The sequence below is a fragment of the Cordyceps javanica genome, chromosome 7 (assembly GCF_051103115.1).
Source record: "Cordyceps javanica chromosome 7, complete sequence".
NCBI lineage: Eukaryota > Fungi > Ascomycota > Sordariomycetes > Hypocreales > Cordycipitaceae > Cordyceps > Cordyceps javanica.
Window position 1 is genome coordinate 1,211,652 of NC_139301.1, and position 23,601 is coordinate 1,235,252.

The 23,601-nt window shown below is 53.9% G+C and overlaps 9 protein-coding genes across 9 annotated transcripts; 5 read left to right on the top strand and 4 right to left on the bottom strand.

Annotated features, from left to right (window-relative positions):
* Positions 1 to 301: 301 nt before the first annotated feature.
* Positions 302 to 2,657, top strand: V2A60_009882 (E1 ubiquitin-activating protein UBA2; the record flags this gene model as incomplete). Its single annotated transcript, XM_083261146.1, has 5 exons — positions 302 to 604; positions 716 to 1,248; positions 1,298 to 1,359; positions 1,409 to 2,336; positions 2,390 to 2,657. The coding sequence occupies 5 exons, from the start codon at positions 302 to 304 to the stop codon at positions 2,655 to 2,657; spliced, it is 2,094 nt and encodes a 697-aa protein (XP_083117272.1).
* A 79-nt stretch (positions 2,658 to 2,736) lies between these two features.
* V2A60_009883 (SDR family NAD(P)-dependent oxidoreductase) lies at positions 2,737 to 4,086 on the bottom strand (the record flags this gene model as incomplete). Its single annotated transcript, XM_083261147.1, has 3 exons — positions 2,737 to 2,894; positions 3,398 to 3,484; positions 3,597 to 4,086. The coding sequence occupies 3 exons, from the start codon at positions 4,084 to 4,086 to the stop codon at positions 2,737 to 2,739; spliced, it is 735 nt and encodes a 244-aa protein (XP_083117273.1).
* A 469-nt stretch (positions 4,087 to 4,555) lies between these two features.
* Positions 4,556 to 6,273, bottom strand: V2A60_009884 (uncharacterized protein; the record flags this gene model as incomplete). Its single annotated transcript, XM_083261148.1, has 4 exons — positions 4,556 to 5,302; positions 5,391 to 5,919; positions 6,006 to 6,087; positions 6,162 to 6,273. 4 exons carry the CDS (start codon positions 6,271 to 6,273, stop codon positions 4,556 to 4,558), a joined length of 1,470 nt encoding a protein of 489 aa, XP_083117274.1.
* A 910-nt stretch (positions 6,274 to 7,183) lies between these two features.
* V2A60_009885 (uncharacterized protein) lies at positions 7,184 to 11,679 on the top strand (the record flags this gene model as incomplete). Its single annotated transcript, XM_083261149.1, has 6 exons — positions 7,184 to 7,186; positions 8,997 to 9,808; positions 9,871 to 9,948; positions 10,005 to 10,487; positions 10,540 to 11,252; positions 11,300 to 11,679. The coding sequence occupies 6 exons, from the start codon at positions 7,184 to 7,186 to the stop codon at positions 11,677 to 11,679; spliced, it is 2,469 nt and encodes an 822-aa protein (XP_083117275.1).
* Positions 11,680 to 12,088: 409 nt separating this feature from the next.
* On the top strand, positions 12,089 to 12,445 carry V2A60_009886 (uncharacterized protein; the record flags this gene model as incomplete). Its single annotated transcript, XM_083261150.1, has 1 exon — positions 12,089 to 12,445. The coding sequence occupies one exon, from the start codon at positions 12,089 to 12,091 to the stop codon at positions 12,443 to 12,445; it is 357 nt and encodes a 118-aa protein (XP_083117276.1).
* A 608-nt stretch (positions 12,446 to 13,053) lies between these two features.
* On the bottom strand, positions 13,054 to 13,803 carry V2A60_009887 (ferroxidase; the record flags this gene model as incomplete). Its single annotated transcript, XM_083261151.1, has 2 exons — positions 13,054 to 13,314; positions 13,402 to 13,803. 2 exons carry the CDS (start codon positions 13,801 to 13,803, stop codon positions 13,054 to 13,056), a joined length of 663 nt encoding a protein of 220 aa, XP_083117277.1.
* A 398-nt stretch (positions 13,804 to 14,201) lies between these two features.
* On the top strand, positions 14,202 to 14,886 carry V2A60_009888 (AP complex, mu/sigma subunit; the record flags this gene model as incomplete). The annotated part of the gene is made up of 2 exons (XM_083261152.1): positions 14,202 to 14,270; positions 14,380 to 14,886. The coding sequence occupies 2 exons, from the start codon at positions 14,202 to 14,204 to the stop codon at positions 14,884 to 14,886; spliced, it is 576 nt and encodes a 191-aa protein (XP_083117278.1).
* Positions 14,887 to 15,092: 206 nt separating this feature from the next.
* On the bottom strand, positions 15,093 to 15,700 carry V2A60_009889 (uncharacterized protein; the record flags this gene model as incomplete). Its single annotated transcript, XM_083261153.1, has 3 exons — positions 15,093 to 15,215; positions 15,280 to 15,350; positions 15,466 to 15,700. 3 exons carry the CDS (start codon positions 15,698 to 15,700, stop codon positions 15,093 to 15,095), a joined length of 429 nt encoding a protein of 142 aa, XP_083117279.1.
* Positions 15,701 to 16,129: 429 nt separating this feature from the next.
* Positions 16,130 to 19,532, top strand: V2A60_009890 (leucine--tRNA ligase CDC60; the record flags this gene model as incomplete). The annotated part of the gene is made up of 2 exons (XM_083261154.1): positions 16,130 to 16,192; positions 16,248 to 19,532. 2 exons carry the CDS (start codon positions 16,130 to 16,132, stop codon positions 19,530 to 19,532), a joined length of 3,348 nt encoding a protein of 1,115 aa, XP_083117280.1.
* Positions 19,533 to 23,601: the final 4,069 nt, after the last annotated feature.

Sequence of the window (23,601 nt, forward strand, 5' to 3'; positions counted from 1 at the left end):
CATGCCGTGCACATTGGCACATTCAATAGCACGCTCACCTGCATCTTAGTGGCCCTGATGCAGCCCACACGGCCAGTTATCCACCAGCGGCAACTCCACAGCGTCATCCGATTGGCTGGGTGCAGCTAAAGCGTCAGCCAAAACCAGGCCAGTGCCAACTCGCCTGCGCTCGACATCTCCCAACATCAAGGGCTCCCAAACACGTCCATACCTGTGTGACGGACCGGGTCTTATCGTGACATTTTCCTCGCATCAATTCGATCCTTCAGAACCGTCGCGCGACCGTACCCTACGAAGCGCAATGGAGGCCGCCCCGAGCTCAGAGGTGACCGCGCCGGCGACGTCAGCATCCGCACCGCAGGAGAACGGGCAGTCTCAGGTTGCGCCTGTCGTCGAGCAGCAGCGTCAGCAGCCCATCATCGCGACACAGAAAACAGATACGGAAGCGGAGGTGCCTAGACAAGAAATGAAACCGCCACCGGCGGCCCAACCCCAGGCGAACTCTGCGGCGCAAGCTGCGCAACCCAAACAGACTTCAAAGGTTACCAGGGACCGTTATAATCAGCAATCCCTCGGTGCGTCGCTAAACTCCAAAGTCAAACAGGTAAGATGCTATCCTATACCGGTGCTATCGCACAAGTCTGGTCTATGGATCACTCTTTTACCACTGTTTCTTCACCGAAAAGCAGCAGATAACTAAAGTCGAGTGCAACAGTCACGCGTGCTCATGGTTGGGGCTGGAGGCATTGGGTGTGAACTCCTCAAGAACCTAGTCCTCATGGGATTCGGCCAAATCAACATTGTCGACCTCGATACAATCGATCTCTCGAACCTGAACCGCCAATTTCTTTTCCGCCAAGAACACATCAAAAAGTCTAAAGCACTCGTTGCCAAGGAAGCTGCCGAGCGGTTCAACCCCGGTGTCAAGATTGTCGCGCACCACGCCAATATCAAAGACGACCAATTTACTGTAGGGTGGTTTCGAGACTTTACCGTCGTTTTCAACGCGCTGGATAACCTGGAAGCGCGTCGCCATGTCAATAAAATGTGTCTCGCTGCCAATGTCCCGCTCATCGAGAGTGGCACAACAGGTTTCAACGGACAGACCCAAGTCATCAAAAAGGGCGTCACAGCATGCTACGATTGCACACCAAAAGAAACTCCCAAATCCTTCCCCGTGTGCACGATTAGGAGTACGCCCAGTCAGCCCATCCACTGCATAGTATGGGGCAAAAGTTATCTGTTAAAGTGAGCATAATCTTACCGCTTTGACGGACTAGCTGCTAACAGCTATTAGTGAGATATTTGGCGCCAGCGAAGACCAGGCTGCTTTTGACCACTCTAAAGATGCCGAGAATGGTAAGTTCCAAGATTGTGAGCCTGATTTCACTAGCTAATCAGATGACAGCCAAAGAAATTGAAGAGCTCAAGCGAGAATCCGAGGCGCTAAAGAAGATTAGAGCCGCTGTTGGAACACCCGAGTTCCCAAAGATGCTCTTTGATAAAGTGTTCAATGCTGATATAGAGCGATTGCGCTCCGTCGAAGACATGTGGAAATCTAGAACTCCTCCTGAAGCATTGATTTACGAAAAAGTTCTAGCCGAAGTGAGCGATGCAATCGCATCAAAAGACGCTGTACTGGCCGACGACCAAAAACCTTGGTCTTTGCAAGAAAGTTTGGTAGTCTTTAACGACAGCCTGGCACGATTAAGCAACCGCGCGATTGAATTGAACAAGGCCAAGGGCCCATCCGACCCGGAACCCATCATCACGTTCGACAAAGACGACCTTGACACCTTGGATTTTGTAACTGCTAGCGCAAATATTCGGTCGACGGTATTTGGAATCGAGAGTAAGTCAAGATTTGACGTGAAGCAGATGGCTGGTAACATTATTCCGGCCATTGCTACCACAAACGCCATCGTCGCGGGACTGTGTGTGCTGGAATCGTTCAAGATCTTGAAGGGAGAATACGATCAGGCAAAGGAGGTCTTCTTGACGCCCTTTGCTCCGGCGCGGCTTCTTGCCCCAGACCGGCCGCGCCAACCAAACGCTGAATGCCCAGTATGTGGCGTCTTCAACGCTAGCGTCATTGTTGACCTGTCACGAGCCACACTGGGCGATATTGTCGAGGGCTATCTTAAGGAGGACCTCGGTCTCGGAGACCGTGAATTTTCTGTGAACAACGACGTCGGTATCCTATACGACTTTGACGAGACGGATAATCTGCCGAAGAAGCTTACAGAGCTTGGTATGCGCAACGGCAGCTTTCTAACCATTATCGACGACTCTGACGAGGACACGCTGGTCAATATTGTTCTTGATATTGAAGACAGGTAATAATACATGTAAAAAAGTATAGTGTACATCTGCCTAACATGCTTTACAGGACACTGGAAGAGGCAGAGAAACCCTACAAGGCTATTGGGGAGGGCAAGCACAATATCGCACGAAAGCCGAAGAAGACTACCCCGATTGAGACGAACGGCACCATCAAAGCCAATGGCACCGCACACGTCGAAACCACCAAGGGCGTCAAGCGACCAAACGATGACAGCGAGCTGCAGCCTTTGAAGAAGGCCAAAATTGCCGGCACCGAGCAAGATGACGTGGTGTTGGTGGAGGATGCTGGTGGGGCGATTGTCATTGATGACTGAGCCCGTCGGCTCTCTGTCAAGATTTTTGTGTGTTTCTTCTTTTTGAAATGTTGCCGCATCGCAAGTGGCCTTGAATATTTTACGCAGCGCTCAGGCCGCCGTCAAGGTTCAGGATGCAGTTGTTTGCAAACTGGTTGGCGGCGAGAAACACGGCTGCATCAGCCACCTCGGCCGGATCCGCGACCCTGCCGAGCGGAGTGTCTTTGAGATAAGCTTGTTGGAGTTCCGGTTTGAGATCTACGAGTGCGATACCACAGTGATTGTATATTAGAATGGAGATGACGAAACGGGTGGTATGAATCTGGAACGTGGAGTGACAGGAATTAGGTTAGGGGAGCAAGGGGTCGGAGGCAGGATTGGAGAAGATGTGACTTTTTGCATTGGCGATGAACGGAGAGGAGGGGATGGCAAGAGCGACGACTTACTTTGCCACATGTCACTGTCAACCCACCCTGGCAGCAACGCATTTACACGGATAGATCTAGGCGCCAGTTCGCGACAGAGCGCTCTCGTAAAGCCTAGAGAGAAAGCAACATCATGCTAGCATTAGCATCTGGGTGCGGGGTATCTTTTTGCCCTGTTACCATCTACATACCCCAGCGCAAGGGCCGCAAGGGCTGCAAGGGGAAAGAACAGGATACTATGTCCAGAGATACATATGCAGCCGAATATGAATCATGTTTTGTACACATACTCTTGCAAGCTCTGGGAGTAAATCCAAAAGAAGAAACAAAACGTACCTATGAGACCAGCTTTCGAGGCGGCGTACGCGGTAGCTCCAAAGCCTCCATGCGTAGCCATGAGGCTTGATACATTGATGATGCAGCCTAGTAGGGAAAGTAATAAAAAAAACACACATGTTAGAGCAGCTCTCTAGATTACACACACATACGCAGGGAAGAGGAAGCAAGAGGAAAAAAAAAAAAGGCAAAAATTTACCGTGAGGCTGCATTCTGGCATGCTTGCAGACCAGCATCGTCGCCAGGAGGTTCGTGTCGACGATGCGCTCGAGCTCCTCGTCTGGAGTGCGCTTCAGAAACGTCGTCTGCGAGATGCCCGCGCAGTTGACCAGCACGTCGACTTGTCCAACCACTACCGCTTCTGCTTCTGCTCCTGTTGCTCCTGCCGTCGCCCCCCCCTCTCCTCCTCCTCCTCCCTCTCCTCGTCGTCGCCCGCCAAACACCTCCTTGATGCTGGCCGCGTCCGAGACGTCGAGCTTGAGGAACTGATGCGCGCGGGGCGCCGTGCTCGCGGTTGCCGCCGCGGGGGCAGCCAGCTGCGGCTCGAGGCGGGCGCGCTGCGTGACGGCGCTCCGGCCGAGGAGAGAGACGACGGCGCCCTGCCGCGCAAAGGCTTGGGCGACGTGGGAGCCGATGACGCCGGTCGCGCCGACGACGGCGACGTGCTTGCCGGCGAAGCGCAGGGCCATGGCGACAAGGGGGGGTGGTTGGTTTGGCAGTGGTAAAAAGGGGAAATGACGGCCGTCTGTTGGAGATGGAGATGGAGGTGAGATTGGGTCTGGAGTTTTACTGGAAAGCGTGCGGCGTGGTAAGTAGTTCCAGAAGGCGTAGTCGTGGTTGAGCTTGGCGATTTGGGGCCGTTGTGTGGAGTTTGGCCGACACGGTGGGCTACTACAGGTAACTACTTATTATTATTAGCCTTGTCAACAAGACCAGCAGGTCCTACTTTTCGTTGTCAAAGCGAGAAGAATAAACATCAAGATTAAAGAGAGGAGCTCTATTGAACGATGATACATTTAGATGAGGGAAAAAAGCCACGACACCCGATTCAAGTTCTATCGATTGATCCTGACCACGAAAGTTGCCCTGCGGCCAACATGAAACCATGCCATTATTTTATTGGCTTCCAAAAGCGCGTTTCCCCCCCCTTGGTAACGATCAATATTCGAGAAAGGGACTATAGGACCAGACCCGCACGATATTATCACCACCACCAGTCGCAAAGTAATGGTTGGACGCTGCCACGGAGAGGACCGTGTTGCTGTGTGCGTGAACCACGAGCTGCAGCTCGCCTGTGTACGCGTCCCACAGCCGAAAAGACCGATCCTTGGAGCCGGAGAGGATCCAGCAGGCGTCGGGGGTGACGCCGATGGAGACGACAAAGTCGGTGTGCCCGTGCAGCGTCTGGACGTGGCCGTAGAGGGTCTTGACGCCGCTGGAGCCGCCGCCGCCGCCGCCGCCGTCGTGGCGCGCCGAGGCACCGCCGCAGCCGAGGAGCAGCGCGCGCAGCTTCCACAGCTTGACCGTGCGGTCCAGGCTGCCGCTGGCAAACGTCGCCGCGCTGGTCGGCAAAAAGGACAGGCAGTAGGCCGAGTCGGTGTGGCCGGCGGGGCCGGCGAGCACGGCGACGAGCTGGCCGCTCTGCATGTTCCACACGTGGATGCTGGCGTCGTGGCAGCTGGCGACGACAAACTCCATGTCGGACGAGACGGAGACGGACGAGACGCCGTCGGGCGTCGCGAGCGTGTGGCGCGCCTTGGACCGGTTGACGTGCCACACCTTGACCGTGCCGTCGCGGCTGCCCGAGACGACGGTCCGGTTGTCCGAGGCGCACTCGATGGCGTAGACTTCTGCCGTGTGCTCGGATAGAAATCTCCGAATCTTTCGAGGCGAAACCTCCCATACCTAAAAGAAGATGGAGGGGAAAAGAAGAACAAACATGTCAGCATTCGCTCAAAGATTGTAAACAAGGAAAGGGGGGGGGGCTGCTTACTCGTATCATCTTGTCCTCCGACCCCGTGGCGATGAATTTACCGTCAGGGCTGAAGCAAAGGCTGCGGATCAAGGAATCCTCCGTGGTGTCGTGACGCTCTTCCAGCGACCTGGACAGCGCCCCCGTTTCCGCCTCAAAGATTTTGACGGTCTGCTTGCTGGCGGTGGCCAGGTATCGGCCGTCGCGGCTGAACCGGACGCAGCACACGGCGGCATCGTGCTGGAGGGTGTACCGGTGCGCGACTTTTAAGCGTTGCGAGATGCGCGGGTTGAATACAGCGTACCAGTCGCTTCCCACCTGTTTGTGCTCGCTCGATACGTCCTCGAGCGGCCAGTCGGGCCAGTCCGGGGTGACTTTGGATGCTGCCTGGTCATTGCCTTGGTCCTTGCGGCGCTGGTGGTGCTTCACATTGGTGGGCGACGACACATTATCGTTCTTTGCGTCGGAAAGAGTGATGCCAGTCTTTGAGGACAACTGGAATTCGAGATGATGAATGGTATCCTCGTATGCGCGAAGCTTGGTTTGATACCTGTGGACGGTGTGCGTGTTAGTGCGTCTTTCGTGTTGGAACTTCGTAGCAGGTGCACCTTGCTCCCATTCGCAGAAAGCACCTACTCGGTTGATTCAGTCTTGTGCTTTTGCTGCAAAACATCGAGGATCTGTCTCATGGACTGCAGCTCACCGACTTGTAAATCCACTGTAGGGGCAGGAGGCGCAGGAGGACGTGTTAGAACGGTTCTTGCGGGAGGAGCGCTTCAAAGTTGGGCTTACTCTGCCGCTGCCAGTCATCATGCTGCTGCAACTGCTGTCCCGAGAATTCATCCTTGATCTGCGCCAGCAGCATTTCAATACGACTATGGCCGCCATAGGACGGGGGCGACATGGTGGAGGGAAGGGGAGGCATGAAAGGACTGGGGCGTGGGTGGTGCTGGTCCGCTGATGTTGGAGGACGAAAACTAGAGTACAAGCCATGTTCGACTACGATGATAAAATACAGCCCACGCCACAGAAGGACAGGAATCTATACGCAACGAAAGATCAATGTGCTTTGCGGGACGGGGGGGCCGGCGAAAGGCAGCATAGTGAGCAACACCTTGGCCGTGGGTAAGGGGAGTTTGAGGCAGGCTGGGCGTGGAGATTGCGGTAGCGTTGCCGATTCGTCAAAAGGGCCGCGCCGTTTTGGATTACACCCCTCCTGTGGCGGAAAAAGGTAAGCTTGGTATTAAATTGTTCTAGAGCGGCGCAAGGGTAAGGGTATAGTCGGGGAAAAAAAGATGATTTTTTTTTTGTTTTTTTTTGCCGTGGCTGCCGGCAGCACTTGTTTGGCGACTTTGGTAGTGCCAAAGCAACACAACCCATGATGGCGGGAATCGAGGCGTAGTAGGTCGGGGATCACCAGCCTCACGATGGCGATGATTGCTAGCCATACGTTGGGCATGGAGGAAGAGGTGTTACCGTCAGAGCGATACACGGGGGTGTAAAAGGTAAGCTCCATTGTACGGAGTATAGGCTGCTCTACCGCACCAAGGCTTTGGTGACTGTGGCAGGTCTGGTGCTGCAACTCGGACGAAGCAGTGTACGCCGAATTCCAGAAAACGCCTTTTGCTGCATCTTGTCACGCAGGGTACTAGCAAGCACGACGTGGCTTTTTGCATGGCGCGTCGAGTTTGCCTGTAGCGCATTCGATGTCGCGCATGATGCAAGCCGGTTCTCTCGGGGCAATCATGGACTGAGCAGCACGAGTGCAAAAACTCACAAGTCACATCTTACACGGGGAAAAGAGGCCAAAAGCCATGGTACATGTGTTTTTCTTTTGGCGAGGGTTGCTTTGTGAGCGTCACGCACGATACTGGTACTTGGAGCCTTGTTTTAGCAAGCTTGGACATGTACAACGTTGAAAATTTGCAGTTTCTGCGTCGAGTGTTGCTGATGGATACTCATGGGGCTGGCAAGTCTGACGATTGTAATTCGAGGCAGGCACTTATCCATCTTGTATGCATGGGTACTCAGTGTATTACAGCCGAGCTATCACAGCCGAGTCGCTGACACTGGGATAGCTCTTCTTCAGCCTTGTCCGTTGGTCTGAAGCTGGGTTACCGCCGGTACCAGCGGCTCTGCCGGCAGGCATTTCCTGAGAAAGGCGGCCTATAGTAGTAAACGACCGTGCCATGTTTGATCAAAGGGAACTTTGAATTGACTGATTTTCTTTTTTTCTCTCTCATTTTTGGATAGCCACAGATTTCGGCAAGGAGGGGCTGGTGTACCGAAATGGTAGTCATGGATTGTCGCGGCCACTTGGCGTAGCGCGAGAAATATGAGCTTGGGGGCTTATCGTGCATCACAAATAGCGGCATCTCTCACGAGTAACATTCAAGTTTCATGTGCTCTGTGCTCTGTGCTCTGTGCTCTGCGTTGAGAATAATTCAAGAGGAACAGATCACTGCAGATTACTTGCACTACCTACTGGTACTTACCAGTTGGGGGCGCAGTGGACCGTTACGTCACTGAGACGGAGCTGTGGGACCGCTAGAGACTGCTGATAAAGACCAGAGAAGCACGCCGTCGATCCGCTACGGTGCGGCGCTGGCATCGGAAGAGTTGATGCTCGCATTTTTTCCTCTGCAACTACGCGGTATGTGATGTCGATATCTGCATCTATCAATCATGGTTATATTCAGGTTTCTGGTCTTATGAGTTGCCTGCTTTTCAAATTCTAATCGAAATGCTGTGCTTGCAGCAGGGGAGATGCACGCAGGTGGGCTATTGCGTGGCTGACTGGTGACCAGTAATAAAAACGCCACGTCCACAAGGCACCAAACGAATGACTTGTGAAGCGGATCACGTCGAGACAATTGCTTCAGCGACTGCGTGAATTCGCAAAAACTGAGAGTAGAACGAAGATGAAAAAAATATCTATTCTTTCCGGATGCGTGTTGTCCTTGCTATTATCGTTGAGGGTGTTGTCGTTGAATCTGTTGCTGCCGTCGCATGTGTTCCAAAAACCTTCTTATCCGTTCCGGCCGTAATAAAAGCGTCCTGAGCCCAAGGCAGCCAGCCAGCCAGCCAGCCAGCCAGCCAAAGCCCCGTATTGCCTCGCCTGGCCTCGCCTGGCCCAGCTGGCTCAGCCCGTCCATCATCTCTCGAGCATCATCGCCTTCACCTTCGTTCTCCGGTTACATTCGCTTCATCCCCCCCCCGTTTCCCGTTTCGTCGCTCCCTTCATCGCGCCGACGAACACTTTGACATGCCCACCTTTTAAGCACGTTGCGACAAAGCCCTCCACACCCCACGTCCCACGCATTCCCGTCCGCGCGCATCGTCTCCTGGCCCGTCCCCTCTGTCTGATCTCGCACGCGACTTGGGACCTTTGCCATTGTGTGCATCCCGCGTCAGGACAATACAGGTGCCGACTCGCACACCTATCCGCGTGGTTCATACCGCGGTCCGGTCTTGACGCTGCCTCTCTGTCTGCGTCCCGGCCCAACTTATCCCCGTAACGCCTGAATCTTGTCTTGCAGTTGGCCGGCGGGACTCTTGATCCTCCTTCGCTGGTCATCTGCCTGCCACCCCCCCTGTCTTGGGCTCCATCTGCACCAAGTGTGCCAGTCTGCAATCCACACCAAGACCGAGGCCAGATACAACCTGACGCACCTCGATATTTACACCCGACGGCATCACCAGACACTCCTTGGTAGTCTCTCGCTGCTCAGACGCCGCTCGCCTTTTCCTTGGCTGGGCCGTGGCTTCACGCGCACACTACCGCCGCTAGCCGTCAACCACGCCCCCCCTTCCCCCCCTCTCGCGCCCGCCCAGGGCGATTTTATACTTCCGAGCGTCGAGCTCTCCTTCTACTTTGAGACTGCAGGTGGGCGCTGCTGCAAGACAGTCCCCAATTCTCTCAAAATTCATCCACACAAGGGCAGCCGTCTCCCTTCCAACATTCCTTTGCGCACCATCCAACCGCAGCGCCAGGACCACGACGATTCCCACCATCAGCATCACCAACACCCTTCCTCCCGGCACTCCTCCTACGCCGACGCCCGCCTCGCCGGCCACCCCCGCAGTCCGTCCCTCGACTCCGAGTCGTCCTGGACCGACACGGGCGACATTGGCGACCGCTACGACGACCTCGACGACCCCGTCCGCCTCCAGCTCCCCGACGATATCGAGGCCGAGCTCCTCGCCAACGTCCCCAAGCACCGCCAACGACCCGATCGCGGCTCCAAAAAAGTTCGAATCCGCAGTCCCTCGCCGCAGAGCCGGCACGGCTCCCCGTCCTCTCATTACCGAATTGACAAGGACGCTATCCGCGTCCCCGATCCGCGCCCAAGGCCCGCCACTCGCGCAGAACGCTTCATCGGCTCAATCATGGCAGGCCGAACCGGTGGCCTCCACGGCCTGACGGGCAAGCCCCTCTTGTACGTCCTGTTCGACGATTGTCGACCTTGATCCGGGATGCTGACATGTCGCTTCGCTCCAGATATTTCACCAGTATTTTTGTTTCGTTAGGCGTATTCCTCTTCGGCTATGACCAAGGTGTCATGTCCGGCATCATCACGTACGCTTAACCCTGCGATACTCTGTGCTCCCTTTTTCCGGCTAACCCAGACCCAGCGGCCCTTATTTTATCGACTACTTCAACCACCCTTCCAAGGCTGCCGTAGGAACCATGGTGGCCATTCTAGAGATTGGTGCTCTGATATCCTCTTTGATTGTCGGCCGTCTCGGTGACATCATTGGCCGCAGGAAAACTATTCTTTACGGTTCTTGCATCTTCTTTGTTGGCGGTGCCCTGCAGACTTTGGCTTCCACCATGACTATGATGATGTTTGGCCGTATCATTGCCGGTCTTGGTGTCGGCATGCTGTCTACCATTGTACCCGTCTACCAATCCGAGATTTCACCCCCGCACAACCGAGGCAAGCTCGCTTGCATTGAATTTTCTGGCAACATTATCGGGTATACCACTTCTGTTTGGGTCGACTATGGCTGCGGCTTTATCAAGAGTAATTTGTCATGGCGTATCCCCTTGCTCATGCAGTGTGTCATGGGCGCCTTACTGGCCCTCGGTAGCTTGATCATCGTGGAGTCTCCAAGGTTCGTGACTGCGTTGCTGCTTGTGCTAGTTCTGCTTGCTAACCCGGCGTAGATGGCTTCTGGATACTGATCAAGATGAGGAAGGCATGATTGTTATTGCCAACCTGTACGGTGCCGGCGATCTTCACAGCACCAAGGCCCGCGACGAGTACAAGGAAATCAAAATGTCCGTCTTGTTGCAACGCCAAGAGGGCGAGCGCACTTATAGCGACATGTTCCGACGATACCGCACTCGGGTCCTTATTGCGATGTCCGCCCAGGCTCTCGCGCAGCTCAACGGCATCAATGTCATCTCCTACTACGCACCCTATGTATTTGAGTCGGCTGGCTGGGTCGGCCACGACGCCATCCTCATGACAGGTTTCAACGGTATCACTTACTTTCTCTCGACGATTCCTCCCTGGTATCTGGTTGATCGATGGGGCCGACGTCCTATTCTCCTCTCTGGTGCTGTCATGATGGCCATTTCACTCTCGCTCATTTCCTACTTTATTTACTTGGACGTCAAGCGCACGCCACAAATGGTTGTTTTATTCGTCATGATATACAATGCTGCGTTTGGTTACTCATGGGGCCCTATTCCCTGGCTCTACCCTCCCGAAATTCTGCCCCTCAGCATTCGATCCAAGGGTGCCAGCCTTTCCACGGCTACCAATTGGGCATTCAACTGGTTGGTTGGTGAGATGACTCCCATTCTACAGGAATGGATCAAGTGGCGCCTATATCTCATCCATGCATTCTCTTGTGTGGTGAGTTTTGTGATCGGTAAGTGTCCCTGATGTCATGTGGAAAACAGGTATTAACGCTCGCAGTTTACTTCACGTATCCAGAGACTTGCGGTGTGCGCCTCGAAGAAATGGATTCCATCTTTGGCGATGCCAGTACTATACACGACGCCGCTTCTGTCCCGGACGAGTCGGCTTTCCTGATTCGCGCCGGCTCTCCAACCAGTGGCACCGGTCTACCCATTGATGAGGACGACGACGATAGAAAATCACAGATCCAAACCAGTGGCGGAGAGGATCGCAGTGTCGGAGCTTGGCTGAATAGAGTGGTGCGAGGCCGTTCCGACAGCCGTGGCAGTGGCCGTAGCGGTCGCAGCGGTCTCAGCAGCCAGGGCCGTTATACACCACTTGGGCAGCAGGATGAGAATGCTCGGAGCGGAAGCGGAAACAGAAGTAGACCGATGTAGATGTTTGCATTTGAGAATTCGAGTCATAGAGCCTTGCATATAGATGAGACGTCGGGCGCATCACTGACCATAACCAGAGAGCGCAGCCTTAGTTTTAGGAGTACCTGTACGCCATTGTCAAAGTACAGGAGGTGCTAGGCCATTCAGCTTGCTTTGGCATTGTAGCATGTCATGGGATAAGGATCCTGGAACGGCTTTCGCTTGGCCAGCAGCTGAGTCGTTAATATAATTGTTATCATACGCTTCTATGGGTTGTGTTGACTTGTCAATGACGGCAGCCTAGATTGTAACTAGATCGGGGGACAGACGTTGACGCCCCCACAGCACAATCAACCACAAGCGGCCCCATCGCCAACCTTGCTCACGACTCCAACTTTGCCAACTTCCACCAAAAACTCGCCAGCCCAACATGGCCAGCCGCCAAGAGATTCTGCACGCGTACCGGCACCTCTACAAGGGCCTGCTGCGCGGGGTGCAGTACTCCATTCCCGCGCGCTACATTGTGCGCGACCAGATCCGCCTCGCCTTCCGTCAGGACCCGGCTGCGTCCGCGCCGACCAGCCACGGGGAGGCGGCACCGGCGGTGGCGGGGCCGGAAGCCTGGGACGCGGGCGCGATCAAGCGCACGCTCTGGTTCCTCTCGGCCGCGGGCCGGGAAAACGGCCTGGAGCACCGCATCCTGCGGAACCTGGTGCGCATGCACAGCGAGCGGGCGGCGCCGACGAGGCGCTGGCGGAGAGCGCAGCTCTGGGACAAGAAGTCGTAAGCCATAAACCCAAAACAAGGAAAGGCGGTTTGAAGAAAAAAAAAAAAAGAGAGAGATGCGCGAGAGACGAGTGAGCGGAAAGGGGCTGACTGTGATATTGGTATTCTAGGAACGATGAGAAGGACCGGCACCAGCATGCATTTCAACACTACGATGCGACGGTTGCGATGCTGAATAAATCCATGGGCTTGTGTCTGCGGTGATGGCAGGGACATTCCGCATTCTGAGAGGGATCTTGTATACTATATCGGCGTTTTTGGGGTGGGATTCTTATATTTGGGATTTGGGACGCAAGAGATGGTCCAACATCAAGCGCTTGCAAATGAACAAAAGCTTGTACTATACATATGGGGAGGAGGCTGCACTTCTCCATCTACTCTCTCGGAGCAATCAGGCGAAAAGAAACTATAATACATGTTGCGCGTGTTTCTCAGCGACACTGTTAGACTCAACGACACTGTTGGACTCAACGACACTGTTGGACTCAACGACACTGTTGGACTTTTTTTTTTTTTTCCAAAAAAAGAAACCTTTTCGGAAGTGATTCTCCCGTTTCTCACTGTGGGAGCCAGCGGTCCGCCCATCAACCTCTCTGCCCGGCGCGCCGCCTAGTTCGCCGCAGGGGCCGTCGTCGACACGTCGACGCCGAGCTCCTCGAGGATGAGCTCGTCCAGACTGCTGCCGTCGCGGCCGTAGATCCAGCCACCGCGGCCCGTGCCGGCCTTGTCGGCCTGGCCCTCGCCGACGACGCACCAGTCGTAGCGCTTGGGCCCGGAGAGGGGCGAGGACAGCCATATTTGCTTGTTGGGGGGCTGCTTGTTGATGACGTACGTGCCCTTGTCCGAGTGCGTAATGGTCATGACGCCAGACTATGAGAGAAGAAGTTTTTCATCAGCCAGAATTGTTAGCGATCGAAGAGTGAGTAGACTTGGCGCGCGCGCGGGGGGGGGACAAACAGCAAACTCAATGTCAATGTCTTCCCGCGTGTCCTGGAGGGCCTCAAACTGCGTGAGCACGCCCTCGAGGTACTCGTCGGCAATGTCGTGGTATTCGGACTCGGAGAGCTCAATGGCGCCGTAGGTCGGCTCGGGCGACGACGCCAGCGGCTCCTTGGCCGGTGACGCCGTGTCGGGCATGATGCCCTTTCGGAGCGGCGCCGACAGCGAGAGGGACCGCCGTGCCGCGACCGCGGCCGGAGCCGGAGCCGGGGCGGCGGCGTGGTGGCGCAGGATGCTGTGCGAGAGGACCGCCGGTGTGAGGGAGAAAAGGGTCGCAGCGCGGCGGGGGGCGGCGGCGGCGTTCTTGGTGAGGGCTTGCGAGGCGAGCCTCGAGGCTTGGGCGAGGCCGGCTCGAGACATGGACGACGACGACGGTGGGCGTGGAAAAGATGGGCGGGAGGCGGACTGTCGGGACGCTTTTTTTTTTCGCGGGTCAGGGATGAAGAATGTTTGTCAGTTGTTCAAAGTGTGGGTGGGAATTGATTGTAACTTGTTCGTCTGCACAAGGCGAGATGCGTATTCCCAGCGAGAGAAGGAAGAAAAGAATGCGAAGCTATGCAGGGTTGGCAGCCAATTGCGGACCACATATTGAAAGCCAGCTCGCACGCAAGCTCGTCATGTGTGCGGGTCTCGCCGCCGTCTTTCCACACACCACGCACCCCACCACAGCCAGGCGTGCCAGTTGAGAGAGCTTCTACTACCGTTGCGGGCAAAACCAGGAACCCCTTTGAGAACATGAACAGGCTGGACCCTGAACCATGATTAATGCATTTCTGGTCTTTAACGGCCAGGGCCAGCCTCGGCTGACCAAGTTCTACACACAGCTGGTGAGAACGAGAGCCCCCCACCCCCCTCCTTGCTGCAACGCAACCGCGCAGACCGGTACAATGTCAAGGCGGCAAGTCAAGGGCTAATTGTTTTCTCCACGAACAAAAGGACACGAGCATCCAGCAGCGCCTCATTTCGGAAATCTTCACCCTCGTGTCGAACCGGCCGGCGAGCTCCTGCAACTTCCTGCCGCTGCCGCCGCTGCTCGCCGCGTCGGGCACGAGCGCGCACGGCTCGTCCGAGGAGCAAAACGACGTGCCGTCCCTCGTCACGTACCGCAACTACGCGACACTCTACTTCATCGTCATCTCGACGTCGACCGAGTCGCCGCTCGCCCTCATCGACCTGATCCAGGTGTACGTCGAGGCGCTGGACAAGCTGTTCGAGAACGTCTGCGAGCTGGACCTCATCTTCAACTTTGAGACGCTGCACGCCGCGCTCTCCGAGATGATCATCGGCGGCGTCGTCATCGAGACGAGCCTCGACCGCATCGTCGCCGGCGTCAGGGCCCAGGGCTCTGTCGCCAAGAGGCCGGTGAATGAGGGGCGCAGCACGGGCATCGGCTCGGGCTTGAGCATCGGCATGGGCGGCAACTTTGGCTGGGCTGGGCGATGAAGAAGAAGAAGAAGAAGGAGAAAAAAATACATTGACGAACGAAGCACGAGAGAAGATAATCACGAGACCGCGCGGCAAACTTGTTTTATAGCGACTACTGGGAATAAATCCAGGAGAAAATGGAAACATGTCATGTTTCTTTTTATTGTTAACATTGTATATACAAGTAATAATAGGTACAAGATTCATTGATATATCGTACAAGTTTATTTGGACGGTGGCTCTTTGCTTTCGCTGCTGGCGCTGGCTGGCTCAACCATGTCTTTGCGACGCTCGTAGCGCTTGTCCGGGTCCATGACGCCAAATAGGTATTGCGCGCGCCGACGTATCTATAAAATTAGCAAAAAAAAAAAAACTCTTGGCAACTTTCAACAACTTCCAGGAATTACATACCTCCTCGGACGGCTTATATTTCTTGCCCCACCACTCAAACTCGGAGTAGAATAGAAGCCATATCAGAGCCGCTAGGGAGAAGAAGCTCGAAAGTCAGCCAAAGCCCATTCGTGCCACGCCGTCACATTGCAATTCATAGTCGGAACGAAAACATAAACTCTCCCGAGAAAGAAAAGAAAAACTCACCTGCAATGGTTGCTAGCTGGGCGTACTTGACTCCCTTTTCCCACCGCGGCGAGCGGTTGGCCAGCAGGACGCGGCGCTTGTACTTTTTCTCAAAGCGCAGCTGCTGCTGGTGGCTCAGCTCCTTGAAGTTTGGAGGCCAGACTTTTTTGGTCTGGTGGAAGTTGCTGGCTTGCGCCGACTTGATGGCCGCTTCCTTGGCCGGCTGAGCCAGTCTTCGTACAAGCGTTGGGATCATGTTTGAGGCACAATCGTATTCCAAAAAAAGAAATCACAAAGCTAGGTGTTGATGTCGTTCTCGAGATGATGCACCTGATGCGCTGCCGTTTTGGCTCCACAGCTAGTCCTTCCGGAAGTTGCGCCACAGAAAACGGCACCGCCACCGCCACAGATGCCCTGAGACGGCCTTTTTTGCCCCGCGATTTCGGTTTTCACCCCTCCAAAAATTGAGGATAGCATGCCACCTTGTTGAGTCACATCTTCTTTCACGAGTCTCGCACCCGCAGTCCGACTTGGCAAGGCACTTGTAGCATTGCTGACGGAGCGAGTCACAAGAGGCAGGCTCACGGATACGCATTCACATCTGTGCCAAGAACTGCTAGAATTGTGCATTTCTGGCTGGGCAGTTACTAAAAGTCGTTTTGCATCATAACACATACCTGTAATCATGGCCGACACTACCAAAGCCATGGAGGGCCTCGCCATTTCCAAGACCAAGGAGTTGAAGGGAGTATGTATCGAATGGACAGTATTCTGACGTTGCTAGCCACTGACACATCGCTTAGACTGAGAAGCGAGATTCGTTGATCGCCATTGAGAAGAAGTACCAGAAGAAATGGGCCGAGGACGGCGTCTTCCACACCGATGCGCCGACCATTGAGGAGATCCCCCTCAACTCCATTTCCGCGAGCGAGCTGCGAGAGAAACACCCCAAGTTCTTTGGCACGTCGGCGTACCCATACATGAACGGTACCATGCACGCTGGCCACGCCTTGACCGTCTCCAAGGTCGAGTTCTCAGCCGGTGTCGCCCGCATGCAGGGCAAGCGCGCCCTCTTCCCCATGGGCTTCCACTGCACTGGCATGCCCATCAAGGCGTGCGCCGACAAGCTCGTCAAAGAGATTGAACTGTTTGGCAGCGACTTCTCCGGCTACAACCCCGACGAGGAAGTCGTGGAGGAGACCCCCCAGCCCGCCGCCAAGCAGGTCAAGGAGGACCCGACCAAGTTCAAGGCTACCAAGGGCAAGGCCAACGCCAAGACCATCAAGGCCAAGTACCAGTTCCAGATCATGAAGTCCATTGGCGTGCCCCTCGACGAGATTCACAAGTTCGCCGACTCGCACCACTGGCTCCAGTACTTCCCCCCGCTCACCATCCGCGACCTCACTGATTTCGGCTGCCGTATCGACTGGCGCAGGACCTTTGTCACCACCGACGCCAACCCCTACTACGATGCTTTTGTCCGCTGGCAGATGAACCGCCTCCGCGAGCTCAAGAAGATCAAGTTTGGCAAGCGCTACACCATCTACTCCATCAAGGATCGCCAGCCATGCATGGACCACGACCGGGCCGAGGGTGAGGCCGTCAACCCCCAGGAGTACACCGCCTTGAAGCTCAAGGTTCTTCAGTGGTCTGAAAAGGCCGCCGAAAAGGTCAAGGCCGGCCTGCCTGCCAATGCCAACGTCTTTCTCATTCCCGCCACCTTGCGACCAGAGACCATGTACGGTCAGACGTCCTGCTTTGTCGGCCCCAAGATCGAGTATGGCATCTTCAAAGTCAACGATACTGACTACTACCTGGTTACCCAGCGTGCCGCCCGCAATATGGCCTACCAGGGTGTCTTTGCCCAAGAGGGAGTTATTGAGAAGGCTATGGACATTGTTGGCTCTGACCTTGTCGGTAGCATTGTGGATGCCCCTCTGTCTCTTCACACGGAAGGCGTCCGCGTCTTGCCCATGGATACCGTCCTCCCTACAAAGGGTACTGGTGTTGTCACCTCTGTCCCATCTGACAGCCCAGACGACTATGCCACTCTTACCGACTTGGCCAAGAAGGCCGACTACTATGGCATCCAGAAGGAGTGGGCCGAGCTCGAAATCTTCCCCATCATCGATACCCCCTCCTACGGCGACCTTTGTGCTCCTTTCCTTGTCAAGAAGCTCAAGATTGCTTCCCCCAAGGACACCAAGCAGCTCGAGGAGGCCAAGGAGCTCTCATACAAGGAAGGTTTCTACCAAGGCGTCATCAAGGTCGGCCCCTACAAGGGCGAAAAGGTTGAAATCGCTAAGCCCAAGGTTCGCGCCGACATGATTGCCGCTGGTCAGGCCTTTGCCTATTCTGAGCCTGAGCGCAAGGTTGTTTCCCGATCTGGCGATGATTGCATTGTCTCCCTCATGGACCAGTGGTACCTTGACTACGGCGAGGAGGAGTGGAAGAAGACTGCTCTCGAATGGGTTGACAACGGCTTGGACTCCTTCTCGGCCGATACCAAGAATGCCCTGGAGGGTGTCCTCGACTGGCTCAACCAGTGGGCTTGCGCTCGTTCGTTTGGTCTCGGCACCAAGCTCCCATGGGACCCTCAATTCATCGTCGAGAGTCTCAGTGACTCGACTATTTACATGTCATACTATACTGTCGCACACTTCTTGCACAGCGATCTCTTTGGTAGCAAGCCTGGCAAATTTAACATTTCCGCCGACCAGATGACGGACAATGTTTGGGACTACATCTTCTGTCGCCGCGACTTTGACGAGTCTGTTCTCAAGGAGTCCAACATTTCGCGCGAAAACCTCGAGAGCATGCGCCGTGAGTTTGAGTACTTTTACCCCCTGGACATGCGCGTCTCTGGCAAGGACTTGCTGCCCAACCATTTGACGTTCTTCCTCTACATCCACTTGGCCATGTTCCCTCAGGAGTACTGGCCTCGCGGTATCCGTGTCAATGGTCACTTGACCCTCAACGGTGAAAAGATGTCCAAGAGTACCGGCAACTTCCTCACTCTGCAGGAACTCGTGGCCAAGTTTGGCAGCGACGCTTCGCGTATTGCCATGGCTGATGCTGGCGACGGTATCGGTGACTGCAATTTGGAGGAGGACGTCGCCGACAACAACATTTTGCGTCTTTACAACCTCCGCGAGTGGTGCGAGGAGATGAGCAATCCCGAGGCTGGGCTCCGCGAGGGCGCTGTAAACGACTTCCAGGATGCCCTGTTCATCAACGATATGAATGCTCTCGCACGCGAGTCCATTGAACAGTACAAGGAGACCAACTTTAAGCTCGCGCTCAAGGCTGGTCTGTACGAGCTGATTGCGGCCCGAGATTTCTACCGGGAGGCATGCACGGCTGCCAATATCAAGATGCACAAGGAGACGGTCCTGCGCTACATTGAGGTGCAGGCACTCCTCCTTACGGTCGTGGCGCCTCACTGGGCCGAATACATTTGGCTCGAGGTGCTCAAGAAGGACAAGTCGATCCAGCACGCGACATTCCCCGAGATGGACGAGGTGGACTCTACGCTGTCAGCCAAGCGCGAGTACGTGCGCAACACGGCGTCCAACGTCAACTCGGCGGAGGGCCAACAGTTGAAGAAGAAGGCCAAGGGCAAGGAGATTGCGTTTGATCCCAAGAAGCCCAAGAAGCTGACGATCTACCTGTCGGAGACATTCCCGGCATGGCAAGCCAAATACCTGGAACTTCTCAAGGATATGTGGGACCCAGCGACCAAGTCGGCCAACGACAAGGAGCTGAATGGCAAGATTGGCAAGATGGGCGAGATGAAGAAGGCTATGCCTTTTGTGCAGGCGCTGAAGCGCCGGTTGACGATGGGCGAGCCGGCGTCGGCGGTGTTGGAGCAGAAGCTGGCGTTTGACGAGAAGCAAACCCTCCTCCAGATGGTGCCGAGCTTGAAGCGCGGTGCGGGCCTCGCAGACATTGAGCTTCTGGTAGTCGAGGAAGGTGGCAAGAAGGGAACTAGCTTGTTGGACGGCAAGGCTGTGGAGATAAGCAACGTGCTCGCCGAGAATGCGGTGCCTGGTAACCCTACGTTTGTGTTTGAGAATATCGAGGCGTAGGCAGCCAAGGTTGAGGATATGGGACCATGTGATACGAGGGAAATGTTGCCATGCTTAAAGATCTGCAGCGGGTCTACATAGACTATCAGTAGATGAGAGGATTCAAGTAGAAAATCAGAGCCAAGATTTCGAAATTTTGTTTTCACGCAAGAAATGATGTCGTTTTGCAAGAGTACTAGAACGCAGTCCAGATCTTGCCATTGAAGTTTTGATGATTGATAGGGTTGTGATGACATGTGATATTTAATACTGAATACTGAGTACTGGTAAGGAGGAGGTTGGAAGAAAAGAGAGCGGACTGTGCAGCTAAACAAGGGGTTGACGCGAAAAGACCAATCTTGTTCACCATATCGGCAGTCGAGGACCGACGCGCGATGCCAAGCCGGGCCCGGGGGGCGAGCATACGATGAACCGAGAGGGGGAAGGGGGAGGGGGGTCAAACTCGAGATGCTTGCTTGCGAATATCACGGATTTACACTACTTAGTAAGTACTTGCCGGACAGACCTTGGAAGTGCAGAGAAAGACTTGGGACTGAGTATCTACTCGGTACTGGGTTACTCAGTAGATTACAAAGAAATGACAATTTGCTGGCTGGGCTGTTTAAAATTGCAGCGGACAGGGGTTGAGGCCGCGCCGGCGAAGGGCCTCCTTTTCCTTCCCCCTGCCCCTGGTTACTTCAACTTATCAGTACTGGTAGAAGACTAGAAGTTGAACATGGGGCGGAGATGAGAACAGGGTATCCGTACAGAGGACAGAGTACTCCGTAATAAAGAGCGAGAGCCAGCCATCTTTCTTCTCGTCGCCCACGTGGGAGATGGTGAACTGGCTTGTATATTTCTTTTGGGGGTTTTTGTCCAAGGACTTGCTTGCCCCAGGGGGGGGGTTCAGTGCTTTGATGAATTGGCCAAAGTCAAGTAAAATATGTAGTTGCCAATTGAACGTCGGCAATTGCCTAGAGACATGTCTACCTGCGGTTGTGTGTTTCTTTTTTTTTTTTAATAAAAAAGGCATGCATGACACAAAACAAAAAAATTGACTCTTCTTTTTACAACACTGACGCGGATGGGCAAGAGGGAGGGGGTGGTGATGCGCATTGCTGACAGTAGTGTTTCGACGACGGGATCGCTGGGATACACGCTACGGGACTGAAACGGCGAGGTGGGTTGCTGAAGTCTTCGTGCGCAATGCAGTGAGCCTTTTTTCTTCTCTGGCACGACGACTTCTGAGCGTCGGGAAAAGGGGGGGGGGGGGGGGGGGGGGTTTTCGTTTTTTTCTTTGTGGAGCGTAATACACAATGGTGGTGATGTACTGCCATGATTTTCCATTTCATGACTGGAGGGGGGTTGCTGCAGGTGCGGGTACTAACTACTAAGGAAGGGGAATGAAAGAAAAAGGAGCCCTCACATTTTCCCGCTGTTCGCGTTGTTTGGTGAACAAATCGATGACGAGTGGGATGAACGGATCAAACTTACTTGCCAAGTGAACGTTTGGGGTTCCAACTTCCAGTTCAGCAAATGGAGCCCGGGTCATCCATGTTGGTTATATCAGGCATATTACTATTGAGCAGGGGGGTTGTGGGAGGGGAGAGGGGAGGAGTGAGGAGAGTTTGTTTTGGTGTGAGGGCTTGCGTGTTGCGATCGGTTGGCGTGTGGGTAAGTGAAACGTTTGTTGCAACGATTTTTTGTTTTCGTGCGAAGTGATGTTGCAGAATAACGACAAATAAATAAATCAACAAAGCCCCCCAAAACTTTGGATGTGAGGGAGACGGAATAGAAGCCAGATCTCGGATGATGGAAGGTGGAGGGATTTGATGTCCCAGAAGGGCAACCCGCCGTAGACGGTCCACAAGCTCGTTGGAACGGGAAAAGGCAGCATGTAAGCTGCCTGTTCGGACCGGACGAGGCTGGGGAGCGTGGGCAAACGGGGTACTTGTACGCCGTATGTGCCATGAATTCGAGGCATCGGAGCTGCACTTTGAGGTTTGCCGGCAGTGGTGATTATTAGTACGCCGTACTTTGTGGTTGATTTGGCAAGAAAGTGAGGGTGAGAATGAGAGTGAGAGTGAGAGTGAGAGTAAGGAGTGGCGAGAGTGGCAGAAGGAAGAGAAACAATAGGCTTTGGTGTTAGAAGTGGCCTATCTGTTCGTCTGTATAAGAAAGCATCCCTGGTTTGTGTCGTGAGAGGTAGTATTCTGTGTGCGCTCTTCAATGGCATTGCAAAGGACGTTTTGGTCATGCTCTCTTTTGTTTTCTTCCCTCGTCTCTCCTTTACTGATACATGCAGTTATGCAACGTACCATTTTTCATGGCAGTCTTTTTTCTGCTCAGCTCAATTAATAAAGAAGAAACTTGAAAGACTATTCAGCCTCCATATTAAAGAAAACGATGACGCTGTCAAACAGTTAATTGAGAGTCCCGCCAAGAATGAGGTTTTTTTTTTTAATAAAGCATTGTAACAAACGTGGCTGGAGGCCCGCGGCGATCATTTTCGAGGCCTTGTTTGCAACACGTTGGCCACACCCGCCCACACAATGCCGCCCACTCGCCCACGCCCACGCCCGCTTTGCCGTATTTTTAGTCTGCTGCAGCTGGCTGGCTGGCTGGGGCTGGGTAGAGTGAGCTGACGATGCAGTAAGAAAGCAATGACGCAATAGGGCGTCGTCGGATGTTTCTTTCAGCAACGCTTGCAGGCGGAGAGGGGGGTAATTCGTGGTAGGAACTGGTTTTATTGTTGTAACATGTAAGTACAGACTTTACAGAATGGATCGCTACTGCAATCTGACCTACATGCTTTTTTGGCTTTGTTTTGAATGTTTTTTTTTTACCAGTAAAGAAAATAAATGATACAAGTCCACGATGATGGGTACATACATAGGTAGGTTGACGGGCTTCAAATTGAGCGTTACCACAGTGAGACAAAGTGGCGTGAGGCTCTGTTGTTGTAGCCTGTAGCGATGTGTTTTTTGGGGGCTACGACACTATTCGTCGCAAGACTTGGGCAACATGCTTTCTTTTTAGGAGTGGAAATGTGCGCTTTGACGGGCAAGCTATCAGCTTAGCTACCAGTAGTTGGCATATGCGCGAGCTAGGATATAGAAAGTCTTTCAAACTGTTAAGGTCGGGATGTGCCATGATCGATGGTGGCGGAGCCAAGCTTTTTCTTTTCGGGTGTGGGAGGTTTTGTTTTGGTGCCAAGCCCGATTGGCCGTTGACCAGAAGAGTCTCGGGTCGGTGCTAGGTTGAAGGAGTTTTGGAAGCTAGTAAGATACGTTATGGAGCTGATGAGTTGAGAGATGGAGCTGATGGTGTAGGAAAATGAGTGTGTACTGATACTAGTAAGAGGAGGGGGGGTTGACTTGTGGAAGTGCCGAGTACTGAGTAATACGAGATTCATCTGTGTGACAATGCTCTGCAGACGTTTTTGTTTCAACATCCAATGCACTCTTTATCTGCCTACTGAGTACGGATACTGAGTGCTCGGTCTACTCTGTGCCGTCGTGCACTAGTAGACTAATAAGTAAATCATAAGCTACTTAGTACTACCAGTAAAGTACCTAGGTCAGTACGGAGTAGATTTTGGGTCAACAAAACGGCCCACGAGCGAGTAATTTACAATAACCCACCCCGACATTGGATCATCGCTATTTTATTAGTGGGAACCGAGGACAGTTTGTAATGACACGGAAAAAATAAAAACAGGAAAAAAAAAGGCCGTTGTGCAGCTTATCGCGCGTGGTTGCCCGTAGCACCGAGCTGCATGCAATGCAACATTTGGGCCATTTTTTTTTCTTTTTGGGTTTCTTTTCTTCTTCTCTTGTTTTTATTCTTGTCTTCTTTTTTTTTTTTTCTTTTTTTTTTCTCGTCTTCTTTTCCATCGCCGATAAGAAACATGAGCTCCTTTTTGTTGCCAAACAGGGGTCACCTTCATCAAGCTTCCCCCCCTCTCTCTCCAGGGCCTTGCCATTTTTAAAGAGAAACAAAGAGAAGAAAAAAAAATCATCTTTTCTCCCCACTGGCGGGGTTGTTCCCTGTTCTTGTGTCTCAACAGGCCCCTGAAGGCTAATCAGTT